Source organism: Mus pahari, chromosome 4 (genome assembly GCF_900095145.1).
Source record: "Mus pahari chromosome 4, PAHARI_EIJ_v1.1, whole genome shotgun sequence".
In the NCBI taxonomy this organism is placed as follows: domain Eukaryota; kingdom Metazoa; phylum Chordata; class Mammalia; order Rodentia; family Muridae; genus Mus; species Mus pahari.
This window is the reverse complement of record NC_034593.1, coordinates 61,085,565-61,108,726: the sequence shown is the minus strand read 5'-3', so window position 1 is coordinate 61,108,726 and position 23,162 is coordinate 61,085,565. Positions and strand designations below refer to the sequence as shown.

Genomic DNA, 23,162 nt, shown 5'->3' with positions numbered 1-23,162 from the left:
GGATGGTTATGAGCCACCATGTGGTTGCTGGGATTTGAACTCCGGACCTTGGGAAGAGCAGTTGGGTGCTCTTACCCACTGAGCCATCTCACCAGCCCTCTACCCACATTTATAAGTCCAAATAATTATCACTAAACTCAAATACTAAAATGCTTTCTCATTCAAGATTATATTAAGAAAATTTTTTTATAACCATCACTTTAAACTTGGACATTAAAACCAAACAAACAACTCCCACATATAACTCTAGAGATGACAATGTAGATGAAATACAAAAGTAATTTACCTCCTTTAATTCTTGTTGAGTCTGAGGGAGCTTTGTGTTTATATCCTTGATTGCAGCTTTCCTTTCCTTGAGAGTCTCAGAAGCTGTAATCAAAGCTTCCTTCGCCTTACTTAATTGAGACACTGCCGTATTATGTCGACTGAGATAGATATCAAGTTCTGACTGAGCAACTTCCATCTTTGAACGTGCTTCATTTACTGATTTGTTAAAACCCATAAGTTCCTTTTCTTGAATCTATTAAAATATGAGTTCATTAAATGTGAAATGTATTTTCAAGTTTAGATTAAAAACTGTATTTCTTGAGTCTATTAAGAAAGGAAGGTCTACAGAGTACTATTAAAAAATAATTCGAATAAGTGGAGTAGATTAAAACAGCCCATGTCTAGTTTTCCATTTACACTATTCATTGTCTCTTCCTAACTGATGTCTCATGAGTTTTGTGAAATTGGCATAGCATGCTCATTTCTGAAAAAAAAAAAAATGTAATAATTAAGGGAACACTGGACTTACATCTAGATTTCATACTGTTGCTACATTACCAGGTATAAGAACTATTCACAAAATTTTTTCAAATGTATTTGTTGAAAAATCTGCATCACAGGAGATTTCATTTCAATTTCAAACAATTCAATGACAGTTTTATCATTAACAGGGGTTAAAGATACATAGAAAAAAACCCCCAATGTACATCAAATGAGAAACTGAATGCACAGAATTGCTATATGCTCAAGTATTTGACCTCACATTTCCTACAATTATAATTTTTTCACTTAACGTTTTTTTTCTTTCAAAAAGAAAAAAACGGGAGGGGGGATGTGCAAACATTATAGACCAAAGTTTTAGGTATTTTAAACTCAAAGGTAAAACCGTTTCGGATAGTCTTTCTATGTAACATAGCCTTGCATCTAACTCCTCAGCTACCTGCTTCAGCCTGCCAGGAAGCTGACATTACAATACAGGCACGTAGCATTACACTAGGCATTAACCTATTTTCAGAAGTTCACCTTTGAATGTTATTGCACAAACAGTCTTCAGGTGAGGAAGAAGTCACCAAAGCCATCACTGACAGACGCTTACCTCCTTTTCTTTCTGAAGCCCCCGTGTTTCCTGTTTAAGGCTGTCCATGACCTCTTTTAATTTTTTTTCTTCTTTCTCTCTTTCTTTCTCAAGAGAACTGTTTCTAGTTGTTGTCTCATTTATGACATCTTTACTCTTGGCAGGTATACTTTTCAGCTCTTCAACCTGAGATTACGAAACAAATTAAGGTCATAAAAATATATTCTGCAGGGTTCTCAATACTAATAAAATGTACCTATTCAACTAAGAATTTCTTAGGATCTCTAATTATAGTTATCTGGAGACAAGACTCACTGAATTATCTTTGTTCCCCCTTTCAACCCAATCCTAAGATCTTTAAGAACTTTCAATTGTAAGAGTTAAGATTTTTATCCAAAAATACAATCACACACCAACATTTTATTCCTGAAAATGAATACCTCAGGACTGGAGAGCTGACTCAGCAGTTAAGAGCACTTGCCACTCTTCCAGAGTGAGTCCAGTCCCCTCACCCAGCTGCTCACCACTGCCTGTTATTCAAGGGGGACCCAATATCCTTTTCTGGCACATTACACACATATAATTAAAAACCTTAGAATAAAAAGCTATGTCTTTGTAGAATTTGAGCATTATTCCATATTTCTGTTTTCTGGAATTTCATAAAACCTATGTTAAGCTATAGTGAGTACATTTGGAAAAATGCTTAAAGTTCAAGTACACCTTTAAGTCTTGGGTGTTGTCTATTTATATATATCTGGTAAAGCAATGGACACAGCTTGAGACACCAAATTACTTAACTGTCAGAACCAATTTTTTATTTTTTGGGGGGGGGGGGTGAGTTCTAATTTTGTATGTACAAATGTTTACCGAATGCCTGTCTGTACACTACATGCATGCAATGCATGCAAAGGACAGAAGAGGGCATCAGATCCTGAGACTGGAGTTAAGAGACAACAGTGAATTGACATTGAGGGTACTGGGAATTGTATGCAGGTCTACTGCAAGAGTAGACAGTGATCACTAAGCCACCTGTCCAGGTTACAAAATTCATTTTTAAAATTTGAACTCCAGATAGCAAACTCTCTTTGCTTTCGCAGAAGGCAGGTATTATTTTTAAAGTTTATGGGGTATGTTCAAGGCTGCTCAGTGTGTAAAGGCATTCACCAAGTCTGATTACCTACTTGAATTTGATCCTTGAGACCCACAAGGTGAAAGGAGAGAAACCAACTCCTTCAAATTGTCCTCTGACCTCCAGATGCATACATGGCACACAAGTAAATGATGGGGGGGGGGACGGGACTATGGTTATTGTGATTATTTTTACAAACTCAGTAATATTTACTCAAAAAATATCTTTAGCTGGGGCTAGAGAGATGGCTCAGCAGTTAGGAGTAACTGATTGCTCTTCCAGAGGACCTGGGTTCACATAGTAGAGCTCATAACTGTCTGTAATCCTGTTCCAAGTGATTACACACCCTGAGAGACATATACACAAGCAAAAACACCATTGCACATAAAATAAAAATAATTTAAAAAATCTTGGAAGAGTATAGGGAACTTTCGGGATAGCATTTGAAATGTAAATAAAGAAAATATCTAATGGAAAAAAAAAAAGCTTTAGCAATCTAGCACTCTCTAGGCAAAGAGAGGAAGATCTCAGTGAGTTCAAGGACAGCCTACACAGGGAGTTCTAGGACAGTCAGGGCTACACAGCAAGACCTCATCACCGAAAAGAAAAAAACAACAATAAAAACACAAAACATGTACACATCCCTTTAACTTACTATTTTAGGAATAAGAAAACTACCACCAGCATCAAAATAGTAATGCTGATTAGGTGAATGTTCCCCAACATTATTATTATTAAGTTCTACAACATATCCCTTGAGAAAAATTGTATTCAGGCATAAAGTATTTTTCATTAAGCATCCCAATTCATTTCTTAGGGAATCAAAGCCAAGTGAATTTGGGAAAAGAACTAGATCTGATACTTAGACATGAAAAATTCAGATTTCCTCTAGTACCTACCTTTTCTTTATCTTTTTGAAGTTGTTTCTCCAGTTTTTTGGCTTTACTTGTAGCATGTTTTAATTTTTCCCTAACTTGAACATCTTCCAAATCTAGTTGTGTAAATTTTTCTTTATTCTGTTCGATAAATTTTGTAACTTTATTGAGCTTCCTATCAAAGAGAGTAAACTGTCAGAGATATAATCTTTCTGATATATTTCATCTACAAACACGTCAAAAAAGCTTTTATAGTTAAAAATCTTAAAATTTCCAAGCTGACCTCTACTGATAGTTGAAGACTTTTTCTTTTTTTTTTTTTTTAAAGATTTATTTATTTATTATATGTAAGTACACTGTAGCTGTCTTCAGACACTCCAGAAGAGGGCGTCAGATCTTGTTATGGATGGTTATGAGCCACCATGTGGTTGCTGGGATTTGAACTCTGGACCTTTGGAAGAGCAGTTGGGTGCTCTTACCCACTGAGCCATCTCACCAGCCCAGACTTTTTCTTTTTAATCATGAGAACTACCTTGTGTTTCTAAGGTGGAAAGAAAATACTGTGGCCTTTTTTTTTTTTAAAAAAAAAAAAACGAGATAAGGGTTTCTCTCTGTAGCCTTGGCTGTCCTGGAACTTGCTCTGTAAACCAGAGCCGGCCTCAGACTCAGAGGCCCACCTGTCTCTGCCTCCCTAGTGCTTTAACTAAATTTAAGCTCATAAAAATTTGTCCATGAAAGTAAAAGTTAAAAAAATGAAAACTCACTTAAATTAAAAATACTATTGTCTTTGAAGGCTGGCACAGAGTGATAATTTTTAAAGCCTATTTAAAACAATCAAAATTTGATTTCTAGATTAATTGTAAACCATTAGGACTAGGGGGTCAGGTAAAATGCTTGTGTTTCAGCTTTGGATGCTATTATACCAACAGAGGAAAGGTATACCCTATAGCATTACTTCAAAGTTGGGCAAGTGTAACAATGAGTTCAGTGCAGGGTGGTGGTACCTAAAAGAACTGATTTATTTCCTAGGAAATGTATTATATTCAATGTATTTGCAGTAAGTTTACATGTAGCCATGTGAAAAATTAAATTTAAATATTCAATACTTTCTCAAAGATTATTACTTTTCTACATCCTTTACAGCTGAATTCTTTGCTTTCATTTCATTGGAAAGCACATTGCTCTTCTCAGTAATTTCTTTAGTATCTTCATGAATTTTTTCCTTTTGAGTCTTCATTTCAGCAATTCTATTCTGCAGGTCATAACTAGAGGGAAAAGTCAGAGAGTGTAAAATGCCATTAGTAAAACCAGCCGCTTCTAAAATATTCATCAATTTATAGCAAGCCAGGGCTATGCGAGTAATTGGGACGTCTGGCTTAAGGCTAGATAGAATTTGAGAACAAAAATTTGAGAACAAAATTGGTTCAGTTAATAAATTAGATCTACCATATGAATTTAATGGTATATAGCAGTGTCTCATGTTTTTATTTTTCATGATTTTAGTTGCTTATGGTCTACCCTTGTCATCTGAAAATATTAAATGGTAAATTACAGAATAAGAAATTTTAAATTGCACACTGACTAGCACTTAGCACTACCCATCTTTCCTTTTATTCAGTATATCAACATTGTATGTATCAACCTTATAGTCACTTAGTAGCCTTACTGGTCATTGAGATCAACTAAAAGGTATCACTATGTTTTTGCTCAAGTAACTCTTTTATTCCTAATAATGTAAAGGGCATACATGAGAGGAGGGGCCAAGGAAATGGCTCAGTAAGAACATTTGATTTTCAAGCATGACGATCTAAGTATGAACTTCCTGCCTCCAGGTAAAATTGTACAACAGCATTGGGGTGGGGGCACAATGGCGCAGTGGCAGAAATAGGAGGATCCCAAGAGCTTTGTGGCTAGCTTGCTGGATCAGTGAACTTCTGCTTTAGATAAAGTCCATATAAGGGAATGAAGTGAAGGAGGAGAGAGGAAGATAGCCACATCTTGCTCTGGCTTTTGTATGCACATGCATGTACATATCCATGTCCACACATGTGCACCAAAACCCCCAAACCAAAACCAACCAACTGACCAAACAAAAACCCACCATAGACTAGGGAGATGGTTCAGAGTAAAAGTGCTTGCAGGACAAATCTGATGACCCGAGTTTGAGATCTAGAACCTCTTAGAGGAAGCTGTCATCCTATCTGAGTGAGCGAGTTAGTACTCATCTACCCTTGCACAGTAACTAAAACATATGAAAGGGGAGATTTAACTCGTGACTTTTTGGCATTTTTATAGGACATAAATGAAAACAAATAGTATATTTAAAGATTTGATACAACCTGTGATTTCTACTAGGTTCTAAATATTAGCCTGTAATGGGAGGTTACTGCATGCAATATGTGTCCCCACTCACACTATTCATTAATGGTATAGCTATCTTTCATTTAAAATAGAACACTAAAAACTGAGTAAAGACCTTAGAAAACTGTAAGCAATCACAATATTATAGGGAAAAAAAGGCTTTGATGCTTAGAAATGTATAAAGTTGACCAGAGTACTTACATGTAGTATTGACAGATGTGATTCTTTTTCTTAAACATTTCGTTTTCCAGGGTAAGGAACTCAATGGCTATGTTTTTCTCTCCCTCTAGTGCATCCTTCTCCTTTTCTACCATTTTCACTCTGTTTAACTACAAACATTAAAAATTTAAAACATTTCATATGTAAAACAAATATGAAACAAACACTAAATAAAAGCATCTCATGAAAAGGTTAATATAAAAATAGAGGGTTTGATTAAAAACAATTTCTGTAAGTATGAACATTAGTATTCAGCTGTTCTGAAAATAAGACAGCCAGCCTCCCCCTCCCCCCCCCTTTTCGTTTTTTGAGGCAGGGATTGTCCAGTATAACCCTGACTGTCCTGGAACTCAATCTGTAAGCCAGGCTGGCCGCTGGCCTCAAGCTCTGAGATCTGCCTGCTGCCACCTCCCAAGTCCTGGAATTAAAGTGCAACTACTGCCTGGCTAATAAGACATTCTCATTGGCAACAAATGTCAACTGAAGATTCATTTACCTTTTCTCCTCTGTGTTCATTTAATATTTCAACTCTCCGACACAAGACTTTAATAGGTTCATTTAGCCGTCCACAGCCAATTATATCTTCTAAATACTCAAGCATACCTTCATCATGTTCAGTCTGGCCCTTGGGTTTCATCATAGCAATCTGTTCAACTTCACCCTTTAAGAGAGTCACATTCATACTCATTGTATACACACAGCAGCTAAATCTCTTCATTGAGAACAGGGTAATCGCAGTTAAAGGACAATCAACAAGTACATCAAGGACATTTTATGTAAAAATTCTAAAATCACACACACACACACACACACACACACACACACACACACACACACACACATATATATATATATATATATATATATATNATATATATATATATATATATATATATATATATATATATATATATATATATATAATACATACCCACATATATAAAAAGGTGCCCCATATAGTGTTTTAAGTAAATAAAATTTTCTGTCAAGAACAATTTGGTAAGGTACACTACCAATAATTATTAACACAATTTGCTAATTAGTTCTCATTCTAAAAGAATTTTTCAAAAGGTCTCTTCTTCATGAAGTGTGTAAGGAACCTGCCTGAGTGCTTAATTTCACTGTATAACGCAATCTAATTTCTCTACAAACCTGGTGTGAGTTTAACACGGGACCCACTTCATAAAAGATGACTAAGTGTTCTGATTATTTTCAACTGAGAGTCTAAAATGGGAAAGGAAATTATCTTTCCCTCTAAGTACCCTGATTAGGGACAGCAAATAGCACTGTGACATGCTATGCAAGAAATCTTGTTTGTAATCAATCTATCAACTATAAACTATAATTAAAGCCGGGTGTGGTGGCACATGCCTTTAATCCCAGCACTCGGGAGGCAGAGGCAGGCGGATTTCTGAGTTTGAGGCCAGCCTGGTCTACAAAGTGAGTATACAGAGAAACCCTGTCTCGAAAAACCAAAAAACTATAATTAAAATCTTTGATTACTTAAAAAGAAAAAAAAAAAAATCAACAAACAAAAACCTACAAGCACCACCTAAGGCTGATTTCCAGGTAACTTATTAACTTGAATGAAGAAAATTCTGTAGCTTTTTTGTTTTGTAAGCATTGTAACAGCAAAATAGGTAAGTAAGTGGGAGATGGGATGGTCAGGGACAGACTATTTTTAGTCAAATGGCCAAAAAACAGGAATTACATATTAAGATATTTCAGTGATTCAATTTTTATCAATGTATGGCTCAATCTTAAAAATTAGGCTAAATTGTACCAAGGAAAAAGAATTGCGTTTAACATTTTAAAATGTACTTGATGGCAGGTGTACTCTGTATTGATTTTTAAGACAAGGCTCTTTCTCTAAGTAGCCCACGCTGGCCTTGAATTTGAGCTCTATCATTGCCTACCATGGATTTAAAGCATGTATCATCAAGCATGCTAACAGGTGCTCTTTTTAATAGTTTTATACAGTATCATAACTGACATATAGTAGCACCAAGTTTAGAGTGAAATTGTAAACCAAAATGCCTATATGTATGTTAACCCTACAGTATATAGGTATTTATGCAGAGAGTACTTTCCTGTCAGTTCTCAAATCTTTGCATCAACAATTTAAGTTTAGACATAATCCAAACCTGAAATATGCTCAAAGCTTCAGATTATAGTAGTAATTTTAGTCACTGAGAATACATACTCTAATATATTATCTAATTCATGTTGAGTATCTAAATGTCTACTTTAAATAAATAAAATAAGAAAAAATATGCCAAAAGAACCCACATTTGAGTCAAATGACCACGAACCCGCATTTGAGTCAAATGACCACAAGGTATTAAGTCTACCTTTTTTCAAATAATCGAAACCCGGGGTCCAGTGAAACCATACACACAAGTAGAAATACTAGAATAGTACCACATGTTTCTTGCCCAAACTATTTTTGGGAGGTGTATATAGTTATTAAGAAGCAATCTAGCTTGAGAGAAAGCCTGGTAGTTGACTGCTTTTGTTATTTGCTCCTTCCAAAATAAGATGAAGGATGCAGCCCTTATTTCCTCCCATTCCAAGTTATTGATTAAAGAGAAGTTCATTTATGAATCAAAATAATTCTATTTCTTTTTTTTTTTTTTAAATAATTCTATTTCAAGTCTCATGTTTTAAATTGTGTTATACCGTATTCTTGTTTTTGTTTTCCTTTAAGACAGAGTCTTTCTCTATAGCCCTTGCGGTTCTAAAATTGCTACATAGACCAGGCTGTCCTTGAACTCACAGTAATCTGCTTGCCTCTCTCTGCCTTTTGAGTGCTGGGATTAAAGTCGAGCACCACTGCTCTGGCATTCACTAAATAGTGAATGAATAAGGCACAGTTAGGTCTTTAATTAAAAGGACTCCTGTGGCTTAAAAAAAATCATTTTATTATCTTATATATGGGTTGTAGTGTTGGCAAGTATGTCTGTGTGACACATATGGGCAGTGGCCCCAGAGGACAGAAGAGGATATCAGACCCTCTGGGACTGAAGTCAGAGATGGTGGTAAGCTTCCAGGTGGGTCCTCTTAATTGCTAAGTCACCTCTCCAGTTCCTGCTGTGGCTTTTCACTGACAACCTAGAACTTTTCTTGTAGTTTAATCCTTAATACTCCCTCCATGCGCCCAAATCCGCCTGCCTCTGCCTCCAGAGTGCTGGGATTAAAGGTGTGCGCCACCACGCCCGGCTGAGTTTTCAAAAAGAACCTAGCTCATGTGAAATATTTTAAAGTAGTAAACTTAGTTTATTTCTGAAATAATTAATTTTTTTTTTAAATTGTGTGTTTATATGCCCACGTGAGTGCAAATGCCTATGGATTTCAAAAGGTGATGAATCCCCTAGAGCTGGAGTTACAAGCAGTTGTAAATTGGATGCTGACAACCAATCTGAGGTCTTCTGTAGTAATAGCAGCAACCCCCTTAGATATCCTCCACCACCCAGAAAAAAAATCATCAATTTGAATTTAAAAGGGATGCTCTTTCACACCAAGGTTACAAATCACAAACAGTAACAGACGTAACAGACATTTCATGTTGTTATGTCATACCTGAAACTGGAAGTTGGGTATGGTAGCACATCCCCAAACCCAAGGGAAGTGAAAATAATTCTATTTCCTCTATAATACAGGTAGGGAAGGGGTTGAAGAAATGGCTCAGCAGTTAAGAGCACTTACTGCTCTTGTAAATGACCCAGGCTCAGTTCTAAGCACTGATATGGTGGCCCACAACCATCCAGTTCCAAGGGTTCTGATGTCATTTCCTGACCCATCTTGGCACCAATCACACATGTGTACCACATGTGTGATTGGAAAAACACGTGCATACATTATTAGACATCAAATCAAGAGCCTCTTGTATGCTAGATAACCACTGAGCAATATTCCATTCCCTTGGGCTTTATAAAATTTTGCCTAAGTAACTTTCACTTTTCCTGCATTTTGCTGCACTATAAGTTAACTTCTACCTTCCTCAAGTACATTTTACTCTAAATTTTCTGCAAAAGGACAAGTAACCAAATTTCTAACATTAGTATCTGTTTAAAGTATACAAGTAAAAAAGAGAATGCTCTTGTGGTTAGTTTTCATATCTATTCTGTGTGCTCAGGGCACTCCTAGCTTGGTTTTCATAGCTGAGACTGGATAAAATACCTTTGGAAAACTGAAGCATTATTACTATTAACTCAAAAAAAAATTCTTTTGAAATTTAGTCACAGACTAACTCACTTTTAATTTCTCTTTATTTTTACAGATTAAGAGATACTATTAAAAAATACATTTATATGTCAGGCTAACTCTAAAAGTATATTAAAAAACATGAACAACTCAGTTCTAAGTTAACCCATTCTCCAAAGTGGAAAAGAGTAACAAAAATCATTTGCTTCATTTTGTTATAAAAGATGAAAAACTACGGAACTAAAAATGGACCAAATCAAAACCCTGCTTTTAAAGGAATTTACAAAACCACTTTCAACACAGCAATTTATTAACTTAGAAGGGTAACAGAAGCATAGGATTATCATTTCTCCAACCCAAATGGAACAAAATCACCAACTAATGGAGCAAACCAGTAAAATCTAGCATCTATGAAACATTACAGGCTAATAATAAAACCTTTCTTCTTTGCACCAGTAAGTCTTAAACATCACAAAGTTTCTCCTGTAACATACAAAACTATGTAAACCAACAGTCAACCAACTATGTGACGTGTGGAGTCCACATGCCCATGTATACGTTTCCATAAGGATAAGAAACAGCCTTTATGCATTTTCAGACTAATCTTAGCACAGTGCCTCATTAGAAACACATTTAAATAGTGAAACCTTGATCTGGATACTAGCAAGGCTTAAAGAAACATCAATCTATAACTAGTATAAAAGCCTTTTCCATTTCTAAAATTTAGTTCATTTTAATCTTAAAAGCTTGCTTTTTCTAAATTTAGATTACATATGATATAATGTCTAGATTACATATAATATAAATTTAGATTACATATGATATAATGATATCAATGTCTCTGCATACTTATATCTTGGATGCTAATATTATGATAACTATCTTCAATTTTCTAGGCTCCCCCCCCCTCTGCAAACAAATGTTAGTGAGGAGAGAATGAAATGAAATAAAAGCTACAATATTACTTACCTTCCTTCACATGCTTTAAATCTTACTAGTTGAAGAATCAAAGATTTTGATAAGGAGCTAAGAAAAACTCAGAAACTACTTCCACTTTCAAATTTAATAGAATTCTAAGTTCTATCTAGTTGCTAAAGTTCTTATGTAAGTTCAACCAAATCAAACTCAATGTTAATTAGAATGTTTAACTTGGTATTCTTTGGAAAGAATATAAAAGTCTAATTGTGACAAGGGTTCAGTCAGGAGGACCAACAATCATCTCAAGTACTCTAGAAGCAGGTTTAATATAATCTCAACAACTTATTTCTTTGGGAAATTACTATATCAGCTTCCTTCATTAGCAAATTATGTAGAAATAAGTTGTACAGAAACTTTATAAGAAATACAACTTTTTATCCAGTTAATTAAGTCAAATTCCTGAAAATGGAAATCTATAAACAGTACAATTTATTAAAAAACAAAAACAAAGCAAAACACCTACAGTGGTATAAGACTACATCTATATAAATCCAAACCTTATTTACACCTATATCTGCAACTGATTCTTTTCAATATTTACTTTTAAGTTACACTGGTTCACTAAAGTATTGTAAATGCACTGTTCTGATAGTTAAGGGGTATTCTAGAAAAATTTCATTTATTTTTTATACTGTGTATGCCTCAAATAATAATAATGCCTTAAGAATATAATGTAAAATTTCTGAAAATTATGTTAGTGGGAACACTTCGTTACCACAACAGAACATTTTATATCAAATTGAAACTCCCAACTTATTTTAAAAATCAGTAGCACAAGATACACCATACAAGGCACGGCTGTCTCTGCACAGCAAACAATCTCTCTTTTTAAATGTTATCTATGCTCTTAGTAGCTTGGGATAGTACCAAAAAAAAAAAAAAAAAAAAAAAGCAAAAAAAAAAAAAAAAGCCTTTAAATCAAAACAGAACTTTCATAGTACCTAACAAGGCTGTATTAAAAATAAAAAAAGGTAGGAAAGACAAACTTTTCCTTCTTTTCCTTCTGTTACACTAGCAGAATATACTTTTACTTCCATACTCACACCAAAAGTGGGAAAAAAAAATACCAGGAACCTAGTGTTTATACTTCCAATAGTTGATACTAACAGTATTGGTTTAAGAAATTAGGCCATCATAAACAAATTAAAGCCACCCAGAGTAAACCTTTATGCAAGTATAATGTTGAAAAATTACATTAGATACCCAGGAAAATTTGTTGTGATATCAAGTATATGGTTTTTATATTAGAAAAATGACAATAAACAAAAGGGACAGATTATCAAAGGATTTTATCTAAACTGTTATCTTAAAGGGAAATAACAAGCAGAAATGAGTTGCTATATCCCTGTCACACTAAAGCAGCACAATAATATTGGTGTTTACTATTTATTTCACTACGCCAATATTTACGTGCTGCTAGAGTGGAACAAGTATGTCAGATCCAAACACAATACAAATGTGACGGTAACATAGAATCTTGAATGAATTTCCTTAAATTTCTAGAGCAGCAAATAATGATTCGCATCTTGACTGTAGTATGTAAACCATGATGTGCTGCTACAGTACTTTAAGGTTCCAACAGACAGGATTCACCAAACAGAAGAACACTCTTCCAAGCTTTATTACAAGCCAAAAACCAAAACCCAAGAACCTTGGAAGAATCTTTAAACTTACCTGCAAGATTAAAAATCGATTATGGTCTAAGTCAATCCCATGGCTTCTAAGAAGATTTCCAACATCTTTAAATGTCTTCTTCTTTCCACTTATATGATAGACAGAAGTATTATCTCTGTAGGCAGTTCTAGATACACAGAAGTTGCTGTTAGGAAGGACTTCATAATCATCTCCTTCCTGTTTTTAGGAAAAACAGAACCAGGAAACTGTTGGTATTAAATCACAGGTTTAATCCAAATTTCATTTACTTTATACTAATTCAATGGATTAAATATCTTTTCTTGTATTCTTTAACAGATTCATATATGTATATAACAAATTTTAATCCTTTTCACCTATTACTAGTTTTATTTCCCCTGAATTAAGTATGATCATAAGCTGACAACCATTTTAAAGTGAAATAAAAAATAAAACTGTTTTACAAAGGACTAGACACTTCTCCAAGTTGTTTGGTTTATTTTTCAAAAATCTCTTAAGTCTAAACTAAGCAAACACAAATTTCAGCCTCAAAATATATCTAAATAAGAGCCAAAGAAGGCGAACAAGAACCTCAGCATATCTATAACAACTTACTCCACTCAAATAACCTTGGTGACTGTCAAAAAGCTTCTGGAAGAAACGATTTAGGGGAAATACTTTTCTGGTGGTGATAGTGTCTGGGATATTGTAAAGATTGTCAGTTACTCTGTGTGTCGGGGGTGGGTGGGGGGAGGGAGACAGGATTTCCTTTCCTAAACAGCCTTTCCTATCATTAATTAAAAGTAAAATATCATAAAAATTCACAATCATATACCTAATAAAGGAAATCAAGTTATAAATCCATCTTAGCATTAAAGGCTCTGTGTCATATTCAATTTTAGATGAATTAAACAGGTATTGGAATAATATCTGATTTATTGGCAATCTAATTCTCTAACTCAAACATACAACAGAATGATTTAGAAGCAAAATTATGATAGATGCTTCTGTGTAATTCAATTTCTTTATATTTAAAACATCCCCACCAGCATCCAATTATCTGTTACTTTATTATGTGCTCTTATTTTTAAAGGTTCTTTTCAGTTGCTTTTTGAACCATGAATTTTTCTAAGCTAATAATTAAACAGATGCTTGTCCCCTACTATTTCAAAACATACTTCATCATGGTAGTTCAAACCTTAGAAAATTTCCTATCTCTCTCACATAGCTACTAATTATTACATTTTAGAGTCAATTATTACATTTTAAAAATTAAAATGTTTATCCTAAAGCAAAAAAATGTACAACTTTTAAAGTGAAGCCCAAATTTATAGTGAATGAATGCTAAATTAGCATTCAGGGTCCCCCACATCACTGTCTTCTTCCAAAAAGTTGAAGTAAATATGTTCACAGAAGCAAAAACCATTTCTTTTGCTCTAATTATACACAAACTAAAAAAAAAAAAAAAAACAACAACAATTCAGATCTACAATAACAAAATATGGCATGTTTCCTTTTCTTGCTTGAAGGTGCAAGTAGAAAATCTTACCTTATCAATTATCTTTTGAAAATGAACTTCTACAGTACAACTCTGAATATCCTTGTGTTCATCAGAATTATGTATCAGTACCGATAGCTTTTTAGACCTTATTTTTTGGGCTCGATAGCCAAACACAAAAAGCATGGAATCAATAACATTGGACTTTCCACTGCCATTTGGTCCAATAATACAGGAAAAGCGCTGCATAAAAGTAAAATTTTAAAAAACTTAAATAGTCACACTTATACTAATTTTAAACTACTCCATAATTTAATTTATAGTAAAAATCAAAGGTATTTCAAAGTTTTCATTATTAGAAGATAAACACTCTTTCTCTTTAGAAATAAAAGCAGTTTAAGAAAAGGAAAGCACACCAAGAATGGAGTGGGCTAGGGAACTGAAGGAAAAAGCATGCACTCCCAAACCCCAATTTGAGTTTTCTTACACCATGTTCTTCAATAGCACAAGCTTTACCATCGTAAATAAAAACCATGTTCAAATTCTAATCCCGACATTTTACAAAACTCATTAGCACAGTCAACGGGAAAACATTCCCTTCTAACAAAAACAGAGTCCATTCAATATACAAACATTATTGCTAAAGATATACCAAAGATATCAGATAAAGAAAAACTCATTCCTGTTGTTGAAGTCACAGGCAACATATTGCCTGTGCGTCTATGAGCATGTGAGTGTGTGTGTGTGTAGTCAGGACCGTTAGAACACCGAAACTATCTTGTAATAAAGATGTATTCCACGTTATCTGAGTAGGCAGTACCTTATGGAAAGGTCCCAGGATTTTCTCTCCAGCATAGGACTTGAAGTTTTGGTTTACAATATGAGTTATCATGAGACGAGGAGCTCCAGCTTCACTGGCCATGGCTGGAGGTGGGGGTGGAGGGATACTATTCAAAATCTCCTCTAAACTTCTGTTATCCAGCTCCTCACCTGGAGGCTCTAGGTTAATGGAGAGGCAGAGAGGGGAAAGCCTACATTAGTGTAATTAGTTGGAAGTCTATCGCCTGCTAGTATTTAAAGAACACCACGGAGGGATGTTACTTAAGAAACCTGGGAATTTATCTTCCACACAAACATATCCTAAACTCATGGGGATGGATAATCCTTCTGATTAGTTTTATGAAAAGTAAAATTCGTGAAAGCAATCAGACCAATCACAAAATCTGGTACAACTACACTGTATTTATTAGAGGAGTCAAAATACTTACTATACCATACAGAAAACCTTGCAACAAACGGATTCCCCGATGCCTAGGACAGGAGATGCAACCCTAACAATCGAAACTCCAACTCTACATTGCTCAGCTTAAGAAAATCACAAACTTCAGTAACATGGTCTCAGGAATTTCACAGTAGCTCTTAATTCCTACCCTCCGAACGCTCCACGCTCTCAAATTATGCCTTCTCTTTAAAGGCATTCTAAAGGGCCCTGCGATTTTTTTCTTGTGTAGGACCCAAGTTTGGGTCTCAGCACCCACAACGGGAGGTTCGAGACTGCCTATAACTAGAGGTTCATGCCCTCCACGGGCACCTGCACTCACGTACATATGCCCGACGCGTCACCCAACACTGACACACTTTAAAAAGTAAAAATTAATTTGCGCCCCAAAAGGCAATCCAACAGTAAAGGGTGAGTCACGCAACTCCACATCACATCACTCCAGTCTAGGGGCACAGAGGCGCTATCAGCGGAAATATGAGAAAGATGTCAGTACTACTCCAAAACACAGAAACTCACAACGCAAGTTTTCCGCTCACCCTCATCTCTTCCAAAACCGTTAGAGTAAACTGCATGGAATTCCTTTGAAAACCACAGAAGGGCTTTCCGGAGCTTCCCAAGTCAACCTGCCACCCTCAGAGGCTTCCGACGCACCGGGATTCTGGCGGGCCCGTCACTCACCTGCGGATGCAGCGCTCTCCGCTCCGTCGGCCGGTTGCTCCATCTCTCCTTCGCCGTGGGCACCGTCCGGGGAGGGCGGCGACCCTTCCTCCTGGTGGCAGGCAGTGGAGGGCTTGGTGCCCTTACGCCGCATGGTGGCTGCGGCAGGAGAAGAGTCCCGAGTCAGGTCGGCCCGCAGCTCGCCGCTCAGGCCCCGCAGCAGCAGGACGGGTTCCGCCCAGGACCCACCCGCCACCGCGTTCGTCAACGCCGCTAGCCGGTAGCGGGTCCCTAGCAAAGTGGCTACTAGGAACCCAGCCGTGGCAACCAGGCGGGACGGGTTTTCCCACGCCCCAGCTACGTGGGGAGACCTAGCCGCGCCTGCCAACGCGCCCAGGACCGAGGAATTCGCTCGGGCCACCCCCGCCCCCGTGGAGCCATCTCTTAAGAGAAGGACAGCGGCTGACAAGTCTCCTCCCGTCGGGGCTGGAGAGTGAACGCGCTCGGAATCGGAGAGACAAGTTCGTCCAGCTTCGGGGCTGCGTGGCTACTCTCTCCAGAGCAGCAGCGCCTGCCTGCCCGCCCGGGTGACTTGTCACCCCCTCCCTTCTCCCCGCCAGTGAGGTCCTGACGCCCGGACGGCCGGACAAGTCCAGGTCTCTTCTCCTCACCGCCCCAGCGGAGAGGATGGCCGAAGCCGGAGTCACCGGCCACACACTGCTGGACTGGACGCTAGCAGCGTCTGCTCGGGGTTGGGTCCTTTTCCGGGGTAGTAGGGGGTCTATCCCTCCCGGGTCCGGGGCGGAGTCCCGATGGAAGACAGTAGAAGCCACGCCAAGTCCCCAGGAGCGGCTCTGAGCGGGGCTGCAGTACCCCTTGGGAGACAGGACGGATCGTCCCGGGGGAGAGGGGACGCCCTGGCCGAGACAGGCTCGCTGCCTCCCCCAGGAAGAGGCGCCTCCGCCGCCGCCCGGCCGCCGCGGGGGAGGGGTGACAGGCACGGGAGCTCGGCGAGCCGCCTCCGCCGCTCGGGCTCCAGGCCTCGGGGTGGCCGGCGCCCGCGGGGCAGGGAGGAGGAAGTGTGACAACCGGATCTAGAAGAGAAGGACTTCACCTGTCGGCGGGTCCACTCCGAGTGGCACGGCCGACCCCGCGCCTCGCTCCTCCCGGTGTCTCGGCTCCGGGTCCTTCACTCGAAAATGGCGCCTAAAATCCAAACTCGAACGGAAATTCGTTACAAACGCGCGCAAGGGTTTCTGGGACCCGCGAATTTGAAAAAAAGTGCGGCGAGTCCCACCGCCATCTTCGGGCCGTTCGGGCGCATGCGTGGGCCCTACCCCCGGGGACCGTGGCGCGAGGGCCGAGTTACGCCTGGGAGGGGAGCGCAAGGAGGGCTACGTCCTTTCTGTGGACTTTAACAGAAATAAGAGTTCCGGAGACTGCAGCCCTTCGCACCTCTAGGACGACAGCATTTGAAAAACTGGAGGAATTTGAAGAAAAAAAGAAAACAGCAAGCAGGGTCCCGCCCACAGCTGTAGGCGGGGCCCAGTTGCCCAATAACACCTTCCAGGGAGAGGGCGGGCTCGGTTAGGGGCGGGGTCAGGAGCCCGCTCGGGTGACTGGCACCTAGCAAGTATCGCGGGAACATGGCGGAGGGAACGCTCGCCGCGCTTAGAAATCACTATGGTGACGGAAAGGTCGGGAGGCTATTTGGTAACTAGTCCGATCTCTGAGAGCAGTCGCCACCGCTTTCCCGGAACCTGAGGTAAATTTCTTCACCTCCAGAGCCTTTGAAGACAGGGCTTGGAAGCGGAAGCGGTCATTGGGACCTAGCTTCTCTGGTTAGATGGGATGAGCTTTGCGGGAGCATCAGTTGTTTTCCATCTTTTTCCAGCCAGCAGGGCTCTCTCTCTGAGTGCTGATCTTGGGATGTGGAGTTTACAAGTAAAGCGAGGAAACCCAGATTAGTGGGTAACCTTGTAGTCCATTTATGAATAACAATGATTTTTGAACTATTTTGGGTTAGTGACACTACTGAAAGGTGTTGAGTTTAAATAACCGTTTGGCCAACAGGGCTCCTAGTGGGAGAAAGGATTCGCTGGTGATAACTAGTTACCGTTATGGGGGAATTAGTTCATAAGTAGCATTTGTGTTCATCACACAGTGAAAGGAATAACCAGGATTGTTAAATAGATGTGGCAGTTCCTAATCCTGAGCAATTTAGTTTCCTTAATGGGCTTTTAACCTGAGTTTGAGGATAATGATGGTTGGGACTGAGTTTCTGACTCTCCGAAAATTGTATACTAAGTTTTGTGTGTTTAGACTTTGTTTTCCCGAATGGTTAGTTTCCCTATAATTTTGAAAAAAAAAAAAAAAACGGTCTGTATCACTCATCCTCCCCAATGTTAAAGAACTACAGATTAATTTGGCTGCCCCCAGTAAGTATTTATACAGCAACTTTTAAATTGAGAGCTGCTAGCCTTTCCCTTTCTTTTCTCAACCTATTTAGGGTTTGGCTTTTTTTTTTTTTTAAGATTTATTTATTTATTTATTTATTTATTATATGTAAGTACACTGTAACTGTCTTCAGACACTTCAGAAGAGGAGTCAGATCTTGTTAAGGATGGTTGTGAGCCACCATGTGGTTGCTGGGATTTGAACTCTGCACCTTTGGAAGAGCAGTCGGGTGCTCTTACCCGCTGAACCATCTCACCAGCCCAGGGTTTGGCATTTTTTTTAAAGATTTATTTATTATTATAATCTACAAGTATACTATAGCTGTCTTCAGGCGCACCAGAAAAGAGTGTCAGATCTCATTACAGATGGTTGTGAGCCACCATGTGGTTGTTGGGATTTGAACTCAGGACCTTCAGAAGAACAGTCAGTGCTTGCAACCGCTGAGCCATCTCTCCAGCCCACCAATAAACCTTTAATGAATGAGTTTACATTGTTGTTCTAAAATATATAATGGGTTTGAGATGCATAACACTTAAGTTGAGTGATTCTCAGGAAGTGCTGGAGAGAACTACAAGTGTGAAAGTCTGGTGGGGTTTGGAGATTGGTGTGGTTTGAATAAACCTTCACAAACATTATAATGTACCTTTATATTTATAGTTGAAAATAAATTGTCTTCATAAAACAAATGTCACCATAAAGCTCAATGAATTTTTTTTTGGGGGGGGTATGGATGACTAGTAGGAATACCAAGAGGGTAAAGGGATTCTTTTTAGGGGCTTCTGGAATATTTTGTATTTTCAGAGGTTCTAGAATACAACAAAGCTGAGCGGAAGAGATGAAAAAAAGCAGACTGGGCCAGGGGAGATGGTGTAGTGTTAGAAGCACTTACTGCTCCTGCAGAGGACCCAGGTTCTGTTCCTAGCACCCACATGATGCTTAGAACCATCTGTAACTCCAGTTCTGGGGATTCAGTGCCCTCTTCTGGCCTGGAGGGAGACATGCATGTGGTACACATGTATGTAGAGAAGACACTACATGTAAAGTAAATGTAATAAGAAGGTAAACTAGACCATATGCTAAGGTGTATCTGCTAGTCAGAGCAGAACTTAGTAGAAAGCAGGGAGGCTGGAGAGACGGCTTAGCAGTGAGGACTACTGCTGCTCTTGCAGAAGACCTGGATTTGGTCCCCAGCACCTGTACTGAGAGTTCGTACCTGCCTGTAACTCCAGTCCTGGGGACCTGACACCCTTTTCTGTACAACGGTGGTGCTCGGCACACGCATACGTGCATGCAGCCACTCACATATACACATTAAAAGTTAGAAAACAACCCTAAATCCCATTATTTCTTTGGATATAGAATTGGGCAGTTTACTCATCAAGTGTCTCTGGGAATGTCAAAAATCAACAGATAATGTCTATCTCAGAGCATTGTTTGTTCATCTTGTATACATAAGTATTTGATATTACTATGTGATGGCATATTTAAAGTATATGCTAATAACAATAATGCTGTATCAAATTTGAGAAAGAGTAATTTATGAAGGATCTGAAAAGGCAAGTTAAGAATATAGCTACAAGGTGGGTGTAGCTTGGGAGATAAGGCAGGAGGTTTGTCATGCATTTAGAATACCTAGGCTATGTGGTGAGTTGGAGCCAGTGCTATAGAGTGAGAGTGTATTAAAGAAAAAAAAAGGAAAAGCATTAACGAGAACTGAAATGGGCTATATTACAAGGAAATGAAATCAGTCGTGGCTTTAGTTAGATCGACATTAAACACTCTTTCATGAGGTAGGGAAGAGTGCCTAGGCAAGAGAAAGGAAAGATGCACAGTTCTTTTGGACAGAATATTGCTCTTACAGATTTTGGTGGTTAAGAGTATAAACCCTTGGGCTGGAGAGATGGCTCAGCATTTAAGAGCACTGACTGCTCTTCCAAAGGTCCTGAGTTCAAATCCCAGCAACCACCTGGTGGCTCACAACCATCCATAATGAGATCTCACGCCCTCTTCTGGTATGTCTAAAGACAGCTACAGCATACTTACATTTAACAAATAAATAAAAGAAAAAAAAGTAATTGTCTCACTCTATAAAAAAAAGAGTATAAACCTTCAAAGCCAGTCAAATGCTGTTCTTGATGGATCTCTGAGTTAGTGAAAAGGCTACAGGAATAACAAACAGCGCTACTGAGTCGGATGCTGGTGTCAGTCCACGTGGAAAGGAGTGGTCTTCAGTAAATCATTGTACTTAACGACAGCCTCAAATTTAATTGAACGTAACCATGCCCTGTCAAAACAAACACCTCCCTCCCTCCCTCCCTCCTTTCCTTCCTTGAAACAGGGTCTCATTATAGCTCAGACTGGCCTTGAATTTCCTATGTAGCCAAGGCTAGCTTTGAATTTTTATTTACCTACTGATTTCTGGAATCCAAGGCAAGCATCGTCATGCCTGGCAGCACAGACATTTTTATAACAGCTATAAACTAAGTTGCGTAATGATAAGATATATAACCGACAGCTATAGAGTAGACTTAAGTCTGAATGTGAACATGATGAAATAGGCATTTAGGGATTGGGGATGTAGGCTTGGTTGGTAAAGTGCTTAAAGAGGCCCTGGATTTGATTCTCAGCACTTCATAAGACCCATCATGGACAGCATACTCCTGTATTGCCAGCACTCAGGTGAACAAGGCAGGCGTATAATAAATTCATGGTTATTTTACACAGCTAATTTAAGGTTAGTCTGGACTATGAGATTCTGTCTCAGAGAAACAAAACAAATCTAAGTGTGTTGGTCCAGGCCTTCTAGCACCTGGGAAGCAGAAGCAGGTGCATCTCTGTGAGTTCAAGGCCAGTCTGGTTTATTATATTACTAAGTGTGACTAAAAATGTCAAACAGTGTTGGGGGAGGGCATAGTACAGTTGCAAGCACCTGTTTTGTACCCAAAAAAGGTGAGGAAATAATTATCATTTCTCGTTGGGTTCTTCCTGGTATCCATCACTAAATGTCTTGTATATTTTCCCAGAGAAGTGTTTTAGCACCTGCCAGCTTAAATACATGACATTTTTTTTCATTTGCACACAAGGGATGGAATTGTATTTTACAAAAGTTTTGTAGTATGTGTACATGATGTGTGTATAGGCATGCTAAGGCACACATGTGGAGATCAGAGAACAACTTCGTAGAGCCCATTCCCTTCTTCCAGACCCTTTAGGTGGGTTCTGGGGATTGAACTCGGGTCATTAGGCTCTTGTGACAGGTTCATTTACCTGATGAGCCATCTTGCTGACCCTAAGTTTTATAATATTGCTATACATCTTGCTTTTCTTTTGCATATTATAGTTATATTTCTATATCAATAGATAGCCCATTTGAAAAATAATTAATATAGCATTGTATTTTGTTGGTGCAATATGATTCTTCAGTTTTAGTTGAGTTAAAAGTCACTGGTATCTATGGGTGGTTGGGGTGTATACATGCATGTGTATGTATGTGTGTTTGTATGTACATGTTGTGCAGGTGCTTATGCCTGTTGTTGAAGCTGGAGGTAGATAATAGGTGTCTTCTCTCATTTGCTATGTTGTTTTTTTTTTTTCCCTTTTAAAGACTTATTTATTTGTTATGTACATGGTGTTCCATATATGCCTACCTGCTGGAAGAGGCTGCCAGAATTCATTATAGATGGTTGTTGGGAATTGAACTCAGGACCTCTGGAAGAGTAGTCAGTGCTCTCAACCTCTGAGCCATCTCTCCAGCCTCACTGTGTTAGTTTTTGAGACAGGGTTTCTCACTGAACTCAGAACTTAACCAATGGCAGGACCTCCTGGCAATTCTGGGTTTCTGCATCTCTCTCTCTCCCCTGTCCTAGTGTTATAAGTACATGTGGGATTTTTCATGGGTGCTAGGAATCCGAACACAAGTCCTCATGCTTGCACGACAGTCACTTTACCACTGAGCCATCCACACAGCATCACTCACTATCTAATATATATTTTTAGATTAGTGAATTAGTGTTTTGCTAGAATTAATGGAACACCATGTCAAAAAGTTGTAAAAGCCGTTAAAAATGATATGGGGGCTGGCAAGATTGCCCATCCAGTAGAGGAACTACATGGTGGAAGGAGAGACCCAGTCAGCTTCTGCAAGTTGTGCCACTGTACAATTAACTAATTAATTACAATAATAATAATAATGATAGCTCTTAGGTAAAAATTATTTCAGTGCAAGCCAAATGACACAAGTTTTATCCCAGGAACTGACTTCTAAAAGTTGTCCTAGTACTTCTAATGACACCAATAATAAAATAAAAATTTAAAAAGAGATTATTTAAAAATGTGTTGTGGGTGTTTTGATTGCATCTATGTTTGTATTCCATGTGCATGCAGTGCTGGAGGAGCCCCCCAAAAGGGACTGGAGTTATAGATGGTTGGGAGCTGACGTGTGGATACAGGGGACCAAGCCTCTGCAAAGGCAGCAAGTGCTCTTAACTGGTGAACCATCTCTCCTATCCCCCCACCTCCCCCCCAAAAAA

The 23,162-nt window shown here is 38.6% G+C and overlaps 2 protein-coding genes across 5 annotated transcripts in view; one reads left to right on the top strand and one right to left on the bottom strand.

The window, feature by feature from the left end:
- Smc4 (structural maintenance of chromosomes 4) overlaps positions 1-17,646 on the bottom strand; it is a 30,205-nt gene extending 12,559 nt beyond the window's left edge. The window contains exons 1-11 of one of the 2 annotated variants that reach the window (XM_021195388.2): positions 17,291-17,646; positions 16,198-16,335; positions 15,058-15,236; positions 14,289-14,480; positions 12,782-12,958; positions 6,423-6,587; positions 5,909-6,036; positions 4,471-4,611; positions 3,371-3,521; positions 1,364-1,528; positions 287-520 (exon numbers count right to left, since the gene is read on the bottom strand). In XM_021195388.2, coding sequence (XP_021051047.1) covers positions 287-520; positions 1,364-1,528; positions 3,371-3,521; positions 4,471-4,611; positions 5,909-6,036; positions 6,423-6,587; positions 12,782-12,958; positions 14,289-14,480; positions 15,058-15,236; positions 16,198-16,330 — 1,665 coding nt within the window. In that variant the 5' untranslated portion in view covers positions 16,331-16,335; positions 17,291-17,646. The remainder of the gene's footprint in view (positions 1-286; positions 521-1,363; positions 1,529-3,370; positions 3,522-4,470; positions 4,612-5,908; positions 6,037-6,422; positions 6,588-12,781; positions 12,959-14,288; positions 14,481-15,057; positions 15,237-16,197; positions 16,336-17,290) is intronic. The other variant, XM_029537566.1, reaches the window with a different exon arrangement.
- Positions 17,647-17,803: 157 nt separating this feature from the next.
- Ift80 (intraflagellar transport 80) overlaps positions 17,804-23,162 on the top strand; it is a 98,163-nt gene continuing 92,804 nt past the window's right edge. For 2 of the 3 annotated variants that reach the window (XM_029537952.1, XM_029537951.1), the window contains exon 1: positions 17,820-17,941. The gene's annotated coding sequence lies outside the window, so the exon portion shown is untranslated. Of the gene's footprint in view, positions 17,942-23,162 lie in introns of all 3 variants that reach the window. The other variant, XM_021195711.1, reaches the window with a different exon arrangement.